At 42.6% G+C, this 18,267-nt stretch overlaps 2 protein-coding genes across 4 annotated transcripts in view; one reads left to right on the top strand and one right to left on the bottom strand.

Annotated features, from left to right (window-relative positions):
* PDCD5 (programmed cell death 5) overlaps positions 1-5,156 on the bottom strand; it is a 38,186-nt gene extending 33,030 nt beyond the window's left edge. Inside the window, exons 1-6 of one of the 3 annotated variants that reach the window (XM_068693975.1) lie at positions 5,006-5,149; positions 4,106-4,146; positions 3,270-3,331; positions 2,754-2,845; positions 2,448-2,519; positions 1,025-2,054 (exon numbers count right to left, since the gene is read on the bottom strand). In XM_068693975.1, the coding sequence (XP_068550076.1) occupies positions 2,007-2,054; positions 2,448-2,519; positions 2,754-2,845; positions 3,270-3,331; positions 4,106-4,146; positions 5,006-5,071 (381 nt within the window). In that variant the 5' untranslated portion in view covers positions 5,072-5,149 and the 3' untranslated portion in view covers positions 1,025-2,006. Of the gene's footprint in view, positions 1-1,024; positions 2,055-2,447; positions 2,520-2,753; positions 2,846-3,269; positions 3,332-4,105; positions 4,147-5,005 lie in introns of those variants that run through there. The other 2 variants (XM_068693973.1, XM_068693974.1) reach the window with 2 other exon arrangements.
* Positions 5,157-5,264: 108 nt separating this feature from the next.
* LOC137862111 (neural-cadherin-like) overlaps positions 5,265-18,267 on the top strand; it is a 66,747-nt gene continuing 53,744 nt past the window's right edge. The window contains 3 exon segments of the mRNA XM_068693791.1: positions 5,265-5,666; positions 7,550-8,866; positions 10,544-15,466. Coding sequence (XP_068549892.1) covers positions 14,401-15,466 — 1,066 coding nt within the window. The 5' untranslated portion in view covers positions 5,265-5,666; positions 7,550-8,866; positions 10,544-14,400.

The following is an 18,267-nucleotide window of genomic DNA, read 5'->3' as shown; positions in this document are numbered from 1 at the left end:
TTCTGATATACTTTACAGGAACTGGCCACATGTTAAACTAGTACTTACCTTTGAAAAACTTTTATCCCCTCAAACGAAGTAAATTTACACACATACCAACAATAGCTTACTAATGCAACTTAATGCTAACTTGGTGCATATTGCCTACGGTAGCTTTTAACAAAATCTGTATTGTAATATAGCAAACATGCAAATACATTTTTTCTTTAGAGTTTTGTAGAAAAAGTTCAAATTCATAGGAATTAATTTGTGTTTTCTGTTGTTACTGTATCAAAGCAGTTGTCCTGTTAAACCCACACCTATTTAAGTGACCAGGCAATTGCCTCACTTTTACTTCAATGTTCAGTCTAGGATAAAGACTATTTCCAAGCATTTTGGACATATAGTTTATAAATAAAAAAGGATTGCTTACTGACCAGTTCCAGATAATGCCTAACGACTGATTCAGGTAAATGAAATAGTTTACAACATTCCTTTGACATGCTTAAACAAGCTTATCAATTAAACAACATTCAGAGATATGATGACCAAAGGCTAAACTGGAATAGGATTAGAAGGGAGCACCCCTGGAAGCTTTACCCATCAATTTATAGTATAAACATGCTAAAATCAACTTCATAACCTTGTTATGATTTGTCTGCAAAGCATGTTACTGTACAGTCCAGTTTATTTCTGTTTTTGGTAACTGAGATTCCAGACCAGCCCTTTTAGAAGAACAGCAAGGCAATAAAACTTAATGAAGTAGCAAGTAGTGAACTTGGGAAAAGGAACATGAAACATGGATACTTAAGATACACCCAAAGAGAAAACCTTTCAACAACCTGTGAAAATCTTCACTAATAAACGGTCATTTTAAAGTCTAAGTAATTTAGCATACCCCCATGAAATTGCTGAAGTTAAGGAAACCTCGTTGTAAACAAACACAAACAAAGAACAACTAGTCTACTCCAAACCAGACAAAAATAATTGTTTAAATACTTTTTAACCACATTTGCACTAGATGAAGAACACACACACACTAATGCTCACTTGAAAAAATTTTATTCCATTCCAAAAAAAAAAAAAAAAAGCACTGCAGTTGAGATCATACATGTTTCTATTAAATTATGTCAGAAAAAGGCTTTGTGGTAATAGAGTGTTTATCAGCACAACATTACAGTATTTATCATCTTTCCATAACCATATTTTTGAACAAGTGTACAGCACAAGTTTTACTTTATGCATGCAGAGTTGCAGAAAATTTAGGAAAACTGCCTTTTTTGTTTTTTTTTTAAAGATAGGAAACCCTCCAGCCATTTCACAAAATGGAGGTAGTTTTAAGAATATACAACAAGTGTCTGAACAGTGCTATATTACACAGTTAATTTTAACTTGCTTTTTTTGAGATAGCTTGATTATTTTATAGGGAAACAGTTCAGTTATGGTTGGTAACAATTTTACACAGGCTACCTGAGAAGATGGCCCTCTGATCCACACACCAATCATCACCACTTTGAAACTTTCACTTTATTTTATAAATTTCCAGTGAAGACTTTAGAGTCAGAGTTGCTGGAGAGGCTTCCTTCAGGGGCTCAGAAAATCTTGTTTCTAACAGTTTGTAATTTATAGACTCTGGAGCTAAGTCTTTTAAACTCCTAGAGGGACTGGCTGTTCCAAGCCTTACACTTAACTTGTCTTCATGTTAAGGTTTGTCCAATAACAGTAAGTTAAGGGTGTGCAGGTGCTGAAAGCATAGCTTACGCACTGAGTAAGGGGCAACAAAACGCTCATGCTAACGAAGCAGTGGGGAACTCCACACTGCTCAGGCTTCTTATACCAGAAAAGTTTAAGTTATAAAATCCCCTTCTCACGCCATTTTACAAGACAAGTTCATTTGTTTGGCCTTTATATATATCTATATTAAAAAAAAGGTAAAGAAACGTAAACATTTTCAGGTTTTCCATTCTGCCTGACAACTGTTGCCCTTTTCCAGGCCATTTACTTGGCAGACAGTCTAACAGTAGTATTTAATAATCATCCTCTTCATCAGAATCCAATACTTTCCTTCTGTTGAACTAAAATGAAATATACAAAGTGAAAACACAAGGGGCACAGTAAGCCCAACATAGAACAAGCCTTTCAAACTCTGCCCACTTAACTATTAATATATTACAAGGGAACAGAAGAGTCACCCCATCACAACCTTCCAGTCCCCACCTGGCATAATGGTACAGTACAAAAGCACAGCAGTCTGTCTCACAACAAAACACCAATATCCCAGTGCTAATATCTGCAAATTAGACTGTTGAGAAGGACTTCTATAATACAATCCCAATACTTATCAGCGTGTGTAGCAGTGATGGTAAATAAGAAGTTCACTTCTATGCTGAACCAAAGTGGTACACTACATGCAGTTTTTCTGCTTTCTTTTTAACTATTTAAAAATATATTTAGGAAATGAAGCTTACCTTTACTGTTGTTGTCTTTTCTGTTTGCTGACTTGCTTTCTCAAGTATTTCTATCAAAACTTGTTCTGTTATCTAGGAAAGAAGTAATATAAATACATTCTGAGAGATGTTTAGTAACAAAAAAATGAATTCACTTTCTCTTCTTATAAAAGGTGTTTGATAGAATTTTGTAATAGCCTTCAGAAGTTCTTAATTGCATTTTTTCAGTTAATTTGCAAACATTAAAAACATTCAATATTTTTGAAGGAATTAGGTTTGAAAATGGATGTATGTGAGAAAATTAAAAAAAAATATGCCATAACTCACCTTTCCAGGTAGCTGTCCGTATCTTGCCATCTGTATAAGGTAATTCTCTACTGCTTTTGCTTTGTCTGGTTTCACAAGTGCCAGATTGCTCACTGCAATAAAAACAGGCTCTATTCATTCATACCTGAATAGCTTCACTAGTAACTAAAAAGTGACAAAAGTCCTTATCAAACTGACTTCATGCCAGGGTAGTGAAATCTAAATCAAAATCCCTTCTTCAGTGTAAGACAGATTAAAAAAAAGCTGTATTTTTTAAATATTTATTTCTTTAAATGCTTGTTCTTAACTAATTTTGAATCACTACAGCTCCTATTATTAGTTCAAAAAAGTTGGATTAATGTCATTCAGACATCAGTTAACCACCCCCCTCACTGGTATCACCGATCGAAAAGCTGTAGTGGTTTTCACCTCAACGTTTTCTATTCTAGCCTCTATACAGGCATGTATGTTCTTGATTTGAGCAGCACTGAGTACACTAGGTGAGAAGTCTTTATTAGAAAGTTATTGGATACTTACATCTCGCACGTGCTGCTTGATCGAGAACTTGAGCTAAAATAGTATTTCTTATTTCTGCTTCCCTGTAACAAAAAATTAGCTACATGTTAAAAGTGGGATTTCAAACACCTAAAATAATATGTGCAATACAATAAAATTTACAGAAGACTTTCCATTCATTTAAGTGACTTTCTGAAGTCCCTTCAAACCCTACATTTATATGGTTTCTTCTATAGCATTTTCTGTCATGGAGAGCTGTACATACATCAGCAATAAAGTTACTATATAGCTGACATCATCTTGCAAGAAATTGAGATGGAGTTTACTACTTACCCCTTATTAAAGTTGATTATTACATCCTGATAGAAAAACGGAAGCCATGCTACCCCTGTAAAGATTCTAAATTCATTTCAATCTAGAATTTCACCTAAGGTAGTTTGTTAGAGCATGAATAATGAACAGTCTGTGCAACTCCAAGACAGAACTAAACCTCATCATTTATTTAGCAGTTTTCAGTAAGTCTTCATGTACTTACTTGCCTAGGTGTTCACAAAAATGGAATTTTACTTGTTTTATTTTCAGTATTTCAGTTAATACAAGCCCCAACTGTGTGCTCTCACCTCAACTTCTCACAGAAGTCTGGCTCTTTAAACATATGATTTTACTTTGGAAAAATTAAAATTTACTTTTTTTTTTTCCTTCATAAATCTCTCATATTTCTGGTCTTTTGTTGGCGTTTTTCCAAGATCAAAAAAATCAGATGAGCATTCCAAATAAACACAATATTAAAAAAGAAGAAAAGATTCAAAACTATTAGATTTAAGACACTACCGAAAGTCAACAGTTCCCATTTATACCTCTGTTTTGCTTCCTGTTGCGACGGATCAGCAGAAGAATCCTAAAGAATGAGATCAGAATAAAATACTGTAATTCAAGAACATTTGACACAGGACAACAAGTTTAAGTATTTTAGTAGAAATCATTGTCAGCCAAATCTGCCTGACCACAAACTAGATCCTAAAAATAAAAATCTACTGCCCTAGCAAATACACATGCCACGCTAGTTGTTTCTTTCCTCACAAAGCAGTAATGCAAACTAGTCTGGTGACTGCTGCTACTGGATCTAGCCACAGATTGTTCTAGGTTTGGACATTAAAATGCCTCACGTTTAGATCTAAGACAATAAACTTCCCTGAAGCTGAGAAAACAAAGATATTAAATCCTTTAAAGCAAGAAATGCAATGCAATGCTTTGCATTTATCAATGCAGAAGAAAACACAATCCTATCAGAGAATTTCAGGACTAAATTGGCAGGTAACTATTCAGAAGTAATAACGAGATTCAAGTGAACCTAACGTTGCATCTAGACCTCAAATTTTACAGGTGACACTTCAAAGTGTGAGAGCAGAACGGGAAATCTGAGACACTCACAAAACAGATGTGACTGAAAGGACGGGTGGCAGGGACCCGCACCGCTGCGGGTGGCGGGGACAAAGGCGGGCAAAGACTGCCTGCGGGGCCCGGCGGGGCAGGCAATGCCCCTCAGGGACCTCCTGCTCCCGCTGCAGCAGCACCAGGGGCCCCCCGCCAGCACCTCGAGGCCGCAGAGCAGGGACCGCCAGGCCGCTGCCGCCTGACCCGGCCTGTGCCCGGAGCCGTCACTTAGGGGAACATCGCGCCCGTCCCCGCCTTGGTGAGGGCTGCGGCGGGAGAGACCCCACGGCGGCAGGGAGCGGGGTTCCCCGGCCGCGCCTTACCCCGTGCTTGGCCTGCAGCTCGGCCAGCCGCTGCCGCCGGAGCGCTTCCAGCTCGTCGTCCGCCATGGCTGAGGGCGGGCGCCAGGCGCTGCGCCTGCGCCACCGCTGCCAATGCACGGCCGAACGCGGGGCTTCGCTGAGGGGTTCGGGGAGCCGTGTGGGGCCACGCCGGAGGCCTTCTCGGAGGCTGCCCCGGAGGCCACCTGGCCCCGGCAAGAGTGACAGTGGAGGGGGCTGTGTTCCCTCACTGGGGTCTTTTTCTTTCAGGGGGTTGCTCCCCGTCGTTCCCCCACACGTCGAAATGGTTCTTTGCCCCGATATTGAAGGTTCCGTGCTGGACAGAGCAGCTCACGGGGGAAAAAAACTTCCCGCTGCGCAGCGGGATGGTTCTTCAGCAGGTTGCCGTGGGCAGCGTTGCCCGAGCTCTTGGTCAGTGAGCTTATCTCCTTGAGACCTGTCTGGCTGGTGAACCTGCATGCAGTTCAGCTTCTGTAACATGACTGCAGCTGTAGCAGTGGTGGTGGTCTGAGAAGAGCATGTGGGGAATTACAGCTCCCTTTTCGAGAACACCTGATCGATGCTCAGGGAGCCCAAATCAGGCCAGACCAGGCCAGCCTTCCCTGTGGCTCCTCTTCCTTGAGGGGTGCTTACATTACACCAGGTAAGCTGCTACTGGGCCAGTAGAAACAGTTTTGCTTTGGTGTGCCTGTTTGTCTTTATTGGTGCAGCTTGTCATAATTGTATCTTGATAATAATATCATAGTGCTTCAGCAGCGCCTTCATCTGTTTTCAAAAAAAAAAAGGGGGGGGGGGGGGTAGTGGAGGAGGCAGTGCTTTGGTTATGCTTCCTGACTTGCAGAAAATGGACTCCACAATCAGTAAGATTGTAAAGTAGGTATGTTTATTCAGCGCTGGACAGCACGGGGGGGTAGTCCCGCCAGTCATGCACACCTGACATGGCAACTTGCCTTGGTTTTATGCAGTAAAGAGTTACATATGTATGAAGTTTCACAAAACTCCCTCTCTCATTCCCACACATTCTTCCTTGACTTATTTCCACAATCTGTTCAGCTGTGACTCCCCAAGGAATAACTTGCCATGCTTTTACCACACCTTTCCAGTTCAATCTGTGGTTGGCAATTAGGACTAAAAAAGAATGAAATGATACTGCTTCCTGCCCCTCTGTCATGAGGTCTGGCCCTCTCGGGAAAGAAACCAAAGGTGTAGGAAATTGGCAAAAGGAGCCAGCCTTCATCAAACTGGTACATTCATCTTGGTACAAAGTCACTCTAGTATCTAGTCAAAGTGGCTGTTGCAGGTGACGTGGAAAGCAAACTCCACAGTCAGTAAGACTGTAAAGTAGGTATGTTTATTCAGTGCTGGGCGGCATGGTGGCATACTTTCCCACCGAAGTCGTGTACACCCCAATGCGGCACTTGCCTTGGTTATATGTGGTGAAGAGTTACATATGCATGAAGTTTCTCAAGATGCCTATATATATGCATGACCTATCCCAGCTTTGTATTAAAATTAGTTCCAGGGAGTCATTTTCATAGATTCCTCCTATTCACGCTTGCACAATGTTTTCTGGTAGTGGTCGCCAGGGGTCGTGGGGATGAAGATTAGTGAGTCTTCCTCATCACTGCTGGCTGACCTCTCATCTCAGTGCAGATTTATAAGCTTCTCAGCTTCTGCTTAAACTGCAGATTAGGTTTCACTTGGTACTTGAAACGTGTTTCCTGTTTTCTATCAGGAACTGTTGTTCATGAGGAATCCCAGAATTTCCTGACTCAGTTTCTTTGCACAATAGGGAGCAGAAGATATAGTACATGTCCCTTACCTGTCTTATTTACTAAACTTTGGGCTTCGTTTCACATGCCAATTAGCTTATCTTATCTACTAAAATTCTTTCAGCCTCCTCTCACAGACACACTCCCTCGACAGCTTCCATCACATCAAATGGGTAACTGTCATGGAATCATAGAATTGGAGAATGACCTGAGTTGGATCACTGAGTTCAACTTTGATATTTGAGATTATGCCTTTTTATGTTGATCATTCACACATTCTTTTTAAAGGCTGTATTTTTTTTAGTCATACTTAAAGATTTTACTTAACTAAAGAAACAAGCTAAACACCAAAAGCTGCTTTTTTATAGGTAAGCCACTATTTTCTAAAAATAGAGGTTTCTATTGAAATACATTACCAAGTATTTCTAGTCTTGTTTTAAAAAATAACAAAAAGTATCAAGGGCCTGTTTCATTACTACTTTTAATTAAGACCTGCTGCAGCTAATGCAGTTAATAGAGTGGGATTAATTTCCCTTGAGTGGAGCTTTCCATGCTTGCATGTGAAACCAGAGCGTAGACTCCCCATGCACCCAGCGCTGTTTAATTGCCTTTTATAAATATTACTAAATTCAGATTGAGTTGTATCTTCATTTATAACAGACAGTACCTCTTGGAAATGGAAGATAGGGAAGGAATTAGCCTGATAATTGATTAACAGGCTTAACACCAGAGCTAACTTTGTTTACCGTTTTAGACCTGAAGGATGCCTTCTTTTGCCTCCCTCTCCATGAAGCCAGACAGAAAATCTTTGCATTTGATTGGAAAAGCCCTAAGAGTGGGTGCAAAACACAGCTCACATGGACATGGTTGCCTCAGGGCTTTAAGAATTCACCCACCTTGTTCAGAGAGCAACTTGCAAAGGACTTGGAGACCTAGGAAGCCCCATCAGGAGGAAGAAGGCTGTTGCAGTACGTAGATGACCTCCTAATAGCTACCCAGACAGAAGAAGCATGTGTGGCCTGGACGGTAAGCCTCCTAAACTTTCTGGGAGTACAGGGTATCGAAGAAGAAGGCTCAGGTGGTAAAGCAGAAAGTGACCTACCTGGGTTATGAGGTTAGTGCCGGACAATGGGCCTTGGGGCAAGATCGTAAAGAAGCGATACGTCAAACCCTGAAACCCAAGACAATAAAAGAACTGCGAACTTTTTTGGGAATGATGGGGTGGTGCAGATTGTGGATCTATAATTACGGACTGCTTGTAAAACTGCTGTATGTGCTCATTGCAAATGGCACAAATGGACAAAGGAGGCCACGCGAGCCTTTGACCAGCTAAAGAAAGCTCTCATGTCAGCTCCAGCTCTGGGACTTCCAGATGTAAATAAATCATTCTTCCTCTTCTCCCAAGAGAAACGGGATTGCCTTGGGAATATTAGCACAGGACCTGGGCCCATATCGAAGGGCAGTTGCTTATTTTACTAAGCAGCTGGATGCTGCTGCCAAGGGATGGCTGGGATGCCTCAGAGCTGTTGCAGCAGTGGTGCTAAATATCCAGGAAGCGTGCAAGTTCACCTTGGGACAGAAAATAACTGTGCTAGTGTCTCACAGTGTCCCCACTGCTGGAAGTGAAAGGAGGTCACTGGCTTTCCCCGCAAAGGTTCCTGAAATCAGCAGAAACCAAGGGGAGCCCGTATACCATGACTGCCTGGAGACCACCAAGAGCTACCTACCTACTCCAGCTGTCCAGATCTGAAGGACACTCCTTTTGATGATGTGGAAATATGGGAGCAGCTACGTCATCAGCGGAAAACGACATGCTGGGTATGCAGTTACCACTTGCAAAGACGTAATAGAATCTGGAAAATAAACATCTATACGGACTCAATAATGAGTTTATTGGAAGCAGTTCAGCTGCCTGAAAAGGTAGCAATCGTGCACATTAAGGCACACCAAAAGGTGAGCTCAGAATTGGAGGAAGGAAATGATCTGTCAGACAGAGAGGCAAAAGAAGCAGCAGAAGGTGAGGTGGCTACTGAGGGAGCCCTGATTCCAGACAGGCAAATTCCTCTTGAAGGTAAGCTTGTATATAACAAAAAGGATAGAAAATTAATCGAAAGTCAGAAGGGAAAATATAACCAAGAGGGATGGGCTGTTACCAAAGAAGGGAAGGGGAAGTCATCTCCTCCAATTTACTGTGGTCACTGGTAAAGGAAGTACAGTGGAAAACACATTGGGGAATACACGCTTTGTATAACTATCTAATTGGAAAAATTGTTGCCAGGAATTTATATGCTACCATTACTCAGATAACTTAACAATGTGATCTTTGTCTCCAGACTAATCCCAAAAACACCCCCAAACCAAAACTGGGTCAAATTGGAAAAGGCCATGGGCCCGGTCAACGGTGGCAAATTGACTTTTCTGAACTTCCAAGAAAAGGGGGGTGTCGATATTTACTGGTGTTAACGGATACCTTTTCAGGATGGCCAGAGGCTTTCCCCACTAGGACTGCCAAAGCCTGAGAGGTAACTAAGTCTCTTGTAGAAAAAAACTTTGAAAACACAGCAGGAAGGATTATACCAGGTGCTTCTTACTACCTTCACCGCAATTAAGATCAAGGAACAGAGTGCCTGAATTCACCTGGGTAACAGTGAATTGAAACTAAAGCTCAGTTGAGCAAAATGAGGACATTACAGTCAGGAGTATTTAGTAATATAACTTGCAGAAAATGTCATTAACAGAATTGTTTTATTTTTGTGGCTTATAGTCGTAATTGTGATTCAAGAATTGGAAGGTGCCTCTATGATAATAGAGGATGGTGAGTGGCCTTGGTCTGAAGCCGTAACAATGGAGGATAAGAGAATTAATGGAAAGTTAGCAGTTGTGGTTATGTGGTGAACAAATGGTGACCATTTATATACATTAACAGAATGGCAAAAATTAGGAGAAGAATGAACACACTAAAGAACCATAGGGGATGAAATTAAAATAGGGTGCCAGATAATTAACAGCCCCTACAGTCATCCTTATTGGCATTGGGAACTAGCCAATGGCAAGTTTCAAAGGTGTTACCAAGATGGGAAAAGGCTGAAGACCAAGACTACAAACTAATAATAGATGCACTTAGTATGGTTCAAGATAATGTATCTTTGGCTCTTAGTTGTATGCAAGCACAGTTATGGTTGCAGGCAACGGCTGCCTTGATCATTAGGGAAGGAAGTGGAAGCATTTTTCCGGCGACTGTTTGGGACAATGCCAATGATTTTGAGAAGAAGTTCGTCTTGGTGGACTCTGGTAAATTTTACCTATGATCCCATTGTTAACATGGCTACTGCCTTTGTACTTATTATATGTAATGCTACAGTTTATGTTATCCACCCTATCATTGCACTAGGATTAAACCATGAGACAGTGCTCTATCGTTCGGAGCACAGAACATGGGCACGGATGGTGAATGGGAAATGGCAGTCTGTAAATCTAGAATCATGTGTTACCCAGGAACAACAAGGATTTGTGTGAAAGCAATACAATTGATGCTCAGGATATATGTCTTGACACTGAGCAAGGTGTTTGCCACTTTGAAATTCATCCAAATACTAGTCAAAAGACTGCTTGTATATTTTGGTCAAGGCTGTGTGTATTTAAGAACTGCTTGTGCTTTTGTAGAAGTAGATAAGGAAAACGTAACTCCCTAGCAAAAAATAAATAAATCAATAAATCATTCTAACTTTTGTATTTGTAACTTTTTTAGAATCGTCAGGTGTGACTTTCTCTATTTGGCACCAGTGGAGTAAAACAAGACACAAATCACAACTGCTGGGACACACTCTTTGGATGGTCATCAACTGCAACTGGGATTTTGAACACATTATGTCACCCAATTACTGTTTTATTTATATTAGTTGGTATAAGTTTAATATTGTCTTTTGTAATACTTGTTTGGAATTGGAAGTTGTTACAATGAATGGCGATACTAGCTTTCTTGATGAAAGTACATGGCAAGGCATTGAGGGATACATACCATAGAGATTGGGAAGAATTTTTGTATTAAGTTAAAGAATTTACTAGATTTTCCAGAAAAGGGGGGACTGAAATATGGGATTAGAAATTAGGGAGCGATTGATTAAGAATGAATATGTGCTATATTTGCAATGTACTGTGCCTGTGCTGCGCTTAGGCCTCCAGATAACAGGAGTCCCTCGGACCCTGAGAACCAGATCAAACCAACCTCATGGTTCAGACTTTGACCAAGGGCTCAGAGATGAGGAGGACTGTTCACAAAAGAACGAGATAAAGAATGTCAAACATACAAGGCCTCGAGATAACAGGAGCCCCTAAGACCCTGAGAACCAGACGAAACCAACCTTATGGCCCAGATTGTGACCAAGGCCTCAGAGAGCATGTGCAAAGATATGAGGTGAAAAGTTCAACCCTGATGAAGACATCTTACTTCATCCCCACAACCCTCAGCGCCCACCACCACAGGCAAGTTGCTGCGTCAGGGGCGCACGACTTTGGTGGGACTACCCCCGTGCTGCCCAGCACTGAATAAACATACCTACTTTACAATCTTACTGATTGTGGAGTCAGTTTTCTGCAAGTCACATGTTCGATGTAGGTAACATGAACCTGTCTGTCTTACCTTAAAACCTTGTGTCTATCCAAATAGCAGCCTTTCCATCATGCTTATACCTTGCTATTGCTAAATTTAAAATCAGGGTCTGTTTCAGGAGCATGTGGATTTAGTTAGGTCTTGGTTTTTACTTCCATATTAGCAGCAGAGGGAGCCCTAGTTCTACAACAGAGTATTTGTTGCATTATGCTATAAAGCAAAAACCACAATTGTTTTTTTGCTGAGCAGTATGTTCTCACAGATGAAGCTTTAATCTGCATAGTACATCTCTGTTGCTGTAAATTCATGCTCCGTTATACCACCATATGCTTTGATTCACTCAGAGAAAGCTGCAGTATCCTAATACTTCATCTATCTTTACAGATATTTGTGTTGGGTGTTTAGTTGCATATTGTTTGCTCACACACTTAAAGGTTATGTCTTAAGAAGTTGTTTTAAATGGGTTTATTAGCGTGAGCTGGCAGTTGATGAGTTTTTATGTTTTGAGAACGTATCATTGTAGTTATTGTCAATTACAATATGAGTTTCAGGAATCAAAAAAGGAAGGTACGGTTTGCTTTAAAAAATCTGGAGGCATTTAAAAAAATTGGAGGCAGATGCAACCCAGTGCTTTGAGTTGTATTTCATTTTTGTCTAGTCAGCTGCCTAGTTTCTTTTTCATCAGCTTGGAGATTATATATCAATACCTCTTCTGTAAGCTGAACAGTTGCATATGTGGAAGTATGAAGGAATAAATACAGGTTTTTCAAAACTGGCCAAGTTATTTTAAATTGTATGTAAGTGCCACTAGATATAAAACATACTGTGTAGAATATAAATGTTACAGATAGCTAACTACTATATACAATCTATATAATCACATATTGCTGTAATTATGTACTATAACATATAGATTAGATATGTTATACATACTACATATAATCTCTCTATGCAATATAAATATATTTGGAGCTACGAGTATTTTGTATATAATTAAAGAAAAAGATTTTAGGGATTTCTTTGGGTATGTACTGTTTTGAGTTACTTTAAGAGACATAATTTTCCAGTGATAACTGGGCTATTGAATGCTTCTAAACTAAATAATTATTGAAAATTTATGCTTTGTTGCTTGGACAATGAGGGCTTAAAAGATGAAAAACAGGATTCTGTTGTGGTAGTTAAACCACTTTGTGTGGCTACTATTTTGTCCTACCTGAAATATCAGGTCAAATTTCACAGATATAAATGAATATCAGCAAATTCTATGGAGTTCAAATTCACATTGTCAGAAGGCAAGACTTTATTTCAGACACTGGAGGGCCCAAGAAACATATATTTTTTTTTTCACAAGGTTTTGATCTCAATAAATAAATACTTCTCTTTCAGTAATGCTTACATTAGCTTTATAATTATCCTTAAAAATTACACCGTATAATAGTAACAAATGAATGGCAACAAATGAATAAGATAATAAACAAAACATTCTCTTTCCTCAAGCAATTGTAAATCAAATCAAATATCTACAGGTATGACAACACTGCAAAATCTGTGTAGTAATTCTGATTGGGAGATAAACTAGAATTCCTTGTTTAGTCATTTCTGAACTAAATTTTAACTATCTAATTAGTTGTTATGTGTGTGATCACATCATGCCCATTCCAAAGGAAAGCCATAGAAAATCTTTCTTTTAACTCACATTCTATAAGCACATTAAGGCTAATAAGAATTACTTGCAACTCAGCAATCTGAACAGGCAGTTGAGGAGTGGGCTCTAAATCAATAAATCCAGTCTTGAGAAACATTGTGCCCTGTTGAGGTCACAGGTTTACAAAGATATTTATGCAAAAATATAAAAGTACAAGAGAATAGTCCTGTAAATTGAATGACGTGGACATGTGAGTCAGAGATGTGCAATCTCAGACTATAAAAGACAGGAATAAAAGAAAGGAAAAACATTATTCATTATGTTTATGTTAGATTTTTTATTACTTTTTTTTTTTTTCCAGCTCTGGCATTCCTGAAACAATATACAGCAAATGTTTTGAAGGAATGTAATCCATATGGTGACATCAAATCTGCAGAGCACACTGAAACTTCTTATATTATGCATGTAATTGTTTGATGCTGAAGCCTGTAAAATCCTTGAGAGTGTCCTAGAGAATTCAGTAGGAAGTGAATCAGGGCTTAAGTCCAACATCTGTAAAGTGCTTGAGTTCATGCCTGACTTTCAGCCTTTTGCAGTATTTCTTTACTTTAGGATTCTCACCCTTGCATTTGCTATGCTACAGAAGTGCCAATTGTTTCTGGAACCTGGCTGAAGTCATTCATGTGACTTTTAAGAAGCCATCTTTGATGGCTTATTTTTTTAAACATTATATATTTTTTTCATTATCATGAATTTAAAGCATAAATGCTTTGGGTTTTGGCCAAAGGCTTGTACCTTAGATTGTTCATTCTCTTTCTGGGTAAAGTGTCTGTGCTCATATGAGTCAGGTGTTTTTAATGAGCTGGAGCACAGCAAAACCAATAAAACGCTGCATTATCAGCACATACATGAAGTGAGGGGAGGACTACAACTTCTTTTTCAACTTTTTGAATTGTAATCATATCATCATGTTCTTTCATAATAGTATTGGATGTATTGTAAAATTTCTGCAAGATGAATCGCTTATTTGTTGGCTTGATTCATGACAAATATTGACTATTGTCCTACTGTCCTTTCTTATGGACTTTTATTCATATAAATTCAGATTTCATATAAATGAAATTCATATAAATTCATATAAATTCAGATTCAGGCTGCCCACATACGCTTCAGTAAGGATGCAGGCGTGACAAGCTGGGTTCGTGGGAGCTGTGGCTAGCGTGCAGCTCCCTGCCGGACCACCCGCGGGGCCGTGCCCGCAGGAGGGCGCCGCACGGTGCCGGCCCCACCCCCAGCCCCGTCCCGCGGCGCTGCCCCTCGGCCGGCCCGGCCCCGAGGGCGCGGCGATCGAATGCGGGGCCGCCCTCCCTCCTACCTCAGTCCCCGCGCGGCTGCCGGCGCAACCTCGCAGCGCCTCAGTGCCCATCCGGCCGCCGGCATGGCCCGGCACGCAGCCGGCTGCCTGCTGCTGCTGTGCTGCGCTCTGCCGCTGGGCTCTGCTCGCGCCACCCCGCCGAGGACGCCGTCGTTCGGCGGGCGCGTGGCAGAGAACCGCCCGGCGGGCACGCGCGTGGAGGGGCTCAGCGTCCCCCTGACGCGCCTGGGCGCCCTGCCGTGGTGCGCCCAGGTGCGGGGCCGCCGCTGGCGCCTGCAGCTCCTGGGCGAAGGCCACGCGCACTTCCAGGCGGCGCTGCACGCCCGCACCGCCCGCGTCTGGCTGCGCACCCGCCGCCCGCTGGACCGGGAGGCGCGCCCGCTCTACTCCCTCCGCCTGGCCTTGCGCTGCACCCGCCGCTCCGCCGCGCCCGCCGAGCCGCTGGCCGCCCTCACCGTCCGCGTGCTGGACGCCAACGACAACGCCCCGCGCTTCGTCGGCGCCCGCCCCGCGCGACTCCGCCTGGACGAGACGCTGCCGCTCGGCTCCGCCGTGTGGCGGGCGCGCGCCGAGGACGCGGACGCGGACGCCAACGCCGAGCTGCGCTACTTCGCCCGCCCGCCCAGCGAGCACTTCTTCGTGGTGCCGCGTAGCGGGAGCGTGCTGCTCGTCCGCTCCCTGCTGCACCTGCGCGCCCCCATCCCGCTGCGTCTCTACGCGCGGGACCGCGGTCGCCCGGCGCTGCTCAGCGCCCCGCTCGAGCTCGAGGTGCTGCCGCAGGCCAAGCGTCTGCCCCCGGCGCCCGGCCCCGCCGACGGCCCTCAGCGCCGCCGCCGGACCCCGCCGTTGTCGCTGTCATCGCCGGTGCCCGAGGACGCCCGCCCCGGCCGTCCCCCGGGCCGCTTTGAGCCTGCGGCCCCGACCGTCGAGGAGTCGGCGCTGCCTGTGGAGACGCAGAGCGGCGTGGCGCGGCCGGCTGCCCGCCTGCACGGCGCCGGGACGGCCGGTGGAGAGCGCCTGGGGCGCTTCCCGGAGCGGCAAGGTGGGTGCCGGGCCCCCGTCCCTGCAGTCAGCCCCTCTCTTGGTCACCAGCCTCGTGGTCCGCCTGCCGGTAGCGCTAAAGGTGCCCAGGACCGCAGTTTGAGGAGCAGAGACCCGCAACTGTGTCGTGGCAGTTAGCAGAAATTAGCTGTTCAGCTCTTGAAGTTCTTTGTCGTTCATGAGCAGCATACAGCAAATTTATAGACAGTGAAATACCAGAGTGTTATTTGTGTCATACACGTGCTGAGGTGAAGCATGTCCTGCTGTTTACACCCGAGTGGCTTCCACTAAAATCCTTCCCAACCCTGTGTACGTTTGACTGGAAGCATGCAGCTGAAGGTGAGATTTGAGTCGGTGCTGAAGTTAGGCATGTCAGACTCACAGATACAATGTGAGTTTTTGCAACATTAGTGCCTTTGTATTTATATGGCAGCTCTTTTAAAACAAAATATCAGACAAGTCCCATGTGCACCATTGAAATGTCATGCTTCTGATTTAAATGCCATCAGCATTCGCAGGAGCTTACTCAAGTTAAATAGGATAGCTGATTTGATTTGTCTCTGACTGATTACATTTGTTATTTTTAAAACTTCTTTTTAGAAAAAAAAAAAAAAGCATTGTCTTGGTTAATATTTTCAACCTATCAAAATGCAGCTAGTTTAAGCTTACTTTCAGTTCACTGGATGGTGAATATCTCTATCCTTTCAGGTCTTTTTGTTGTTTTGTGTAACCGCAACTTTTGTTAATCACAGAGCCGCATAGGCAGGAGAGGTGGAAAGCTTCCCTCAGTAATCCTTTCCCTTATCTTTTTTGGTTTTCTAACTGAGGGGCAAGCCATAGGAGCAAGAGACAGTTCATTCCTTGGTGCCTATTAAATCCCAGAGGATGCCTGCAGGGATTCTAATTAGCACTGGCAGTTTTCAGTGACACGGATGTATCTCCCTGTGAAGCAGGGCAAGATCACCAACTTGTTTCACTCAGGTCCTGAGCAACAGCTCTCAGATCTTGCTCTTGTTCATGTTTGACTTTTGTTATGCCTATCACCGTAGCATATGGATGTCAGTCCTTTGTACTGTGCTTGCACGGTGCTCTGGCTTGAGCTTTGGCTGCTAACCAGGAGGCTGATGGACTAATTTCCAGAATACAGATGCTTGCTATGTCCTCTCTTTGCTATTCAATCCTGAGCAACGCTGTACGCCAATGGGACTGTCATTACTCAGAGGCAGTGACAATATCTATCGGGTCAATCTGAGCATGCTTCTGGGCTTTTCTCCTTCTCTGTCATATAGTTCAAGTTTCAGCCCTTTGTTGATGCCACAGCTCCCTCTGTCAGGATCAAGAAGATGTTAGAAAAGTGGTAGCTAACCTTGCCCCAGGTTACAACAAGTCTCACCTTTGTGACCGTTTTCGCTCTCATCTAGTCTGAATATTGAAGTCTGAGATTGCCTGGAACAAGGCTTGTCACACTGTCATGCCAGAGATGTGTTTTCTGAAGCAAGGTTTGCTAACCCAGTTAAAAAAAAAAAAAAAAAAAAGACCAATAAACTTTAACTTCGTTTTAGGGATTTTTTTTCCCTCTGTCTTGAAGTTCTAGTAAATAGCTTGTGTTTTCCACTATCCTGATATATTACTGCTGGTAGGACCAACTATATAAATAATCTTTACAGAATATGTAGAAATGAGAGACTAGGTAGAGAGCAATTAATTGTACACAGCATAAATATGGTGTTCTTTAGATGCTAGTGATTGTAAGTTTCTTTAAAAGAGCCTAAACTGAAAAATATGACATCATTAATAATAACTTTTTTGTTCAGATAATGGTTAACAATGATTTAACACCTTTAAAACTCAAGTTGCAGAATGCTTGCTTTCTCATTTTATAGGAGTTACAATACATAGATATTTGAAACGGATTCAGAATGCTGTGCCTCTTTCCTGAAAGATGACTAGCAGAACTAGAAGTTTCAATTAAACTGAAATAAGGACCGTGTACAAGATTGCAAAAGCTCGAGGAGAAGAAAAAAAAAAAGTGTTTACAGAAGTACAGAAGTGAATTTTCAGGGCGACTTCACTGCATATCTCTTCATGGATACTTGATATTTTGTAGACCTAGTTTTTAACATAGTTTATGTCTTTTTTGGAAGCAATATACCAAAGCAATATACCGTACCATATCAAGCAGCAACAGGAAATCTGGACCTATTGTGTGAAGTGCCAATTTTCTATATGAGTTCTGCTGTACTTGCAGAGGAGGAGATACCATCTTGTTGCGTAGTTCAACTTCAGGTGAGTTCCTTATGTGAACTCTTAGAAGGCAGGCTTAAAATCTTGCAGAGGTTAGGGAATAAATAATCACAGATCAGTCAAGCCTGATAGATTTCATAGTTCGTGGCCTCTGCCCCACATCTCAGGAGCTGTGTTTAAGCAGCAGGGTTCCCTTCCCCTGCTGCACCAGGACACGGTGTGCTATACCTGGCCGTGTACCTTGCTGACCCTGATGCTGCCTTGCTGACTGGCTTTCCAGCTTGGCATCGGATGCACCTCATCGCTGCACTCTTGTCTGGTGATGGCTGAACTGCTGGGTGAAGCAGATTCACATCACAGGACCTGTTTGGCTCTTCTTGCTCAGTGACATTGAGGTCCGTGCCTGACTTGCTGTCACTCTGTACACCTGATCCACCTTCAACAGGCAGAGCAGCCTGTCCTTGCTGCTCCTTAGCAGTTGAATTCTGCAACTTCAGCAGCAGCGTACATACAGTTACATAAAATATTTTCTCTACCTTGAGAAATATTTTCTCTGCC

This window comes from Anas acuta, chromosome 10 (genome assembly GCF_963932015.1).
Source record: "Anas acuta chromosome 10, bAnaAcu1.1, whole genome shotgun sequence".
Classification (NCBI taxonomy): Eukaryota; Metazoa; Chordata; class Aves; order Anseriformes; family Anatidae; genus Anas; species Anas acuta.
Note: the sequence above shows the minus strand (reverse complement) of the source record. Positions and strands in the feature narration are given on the sequence as shown.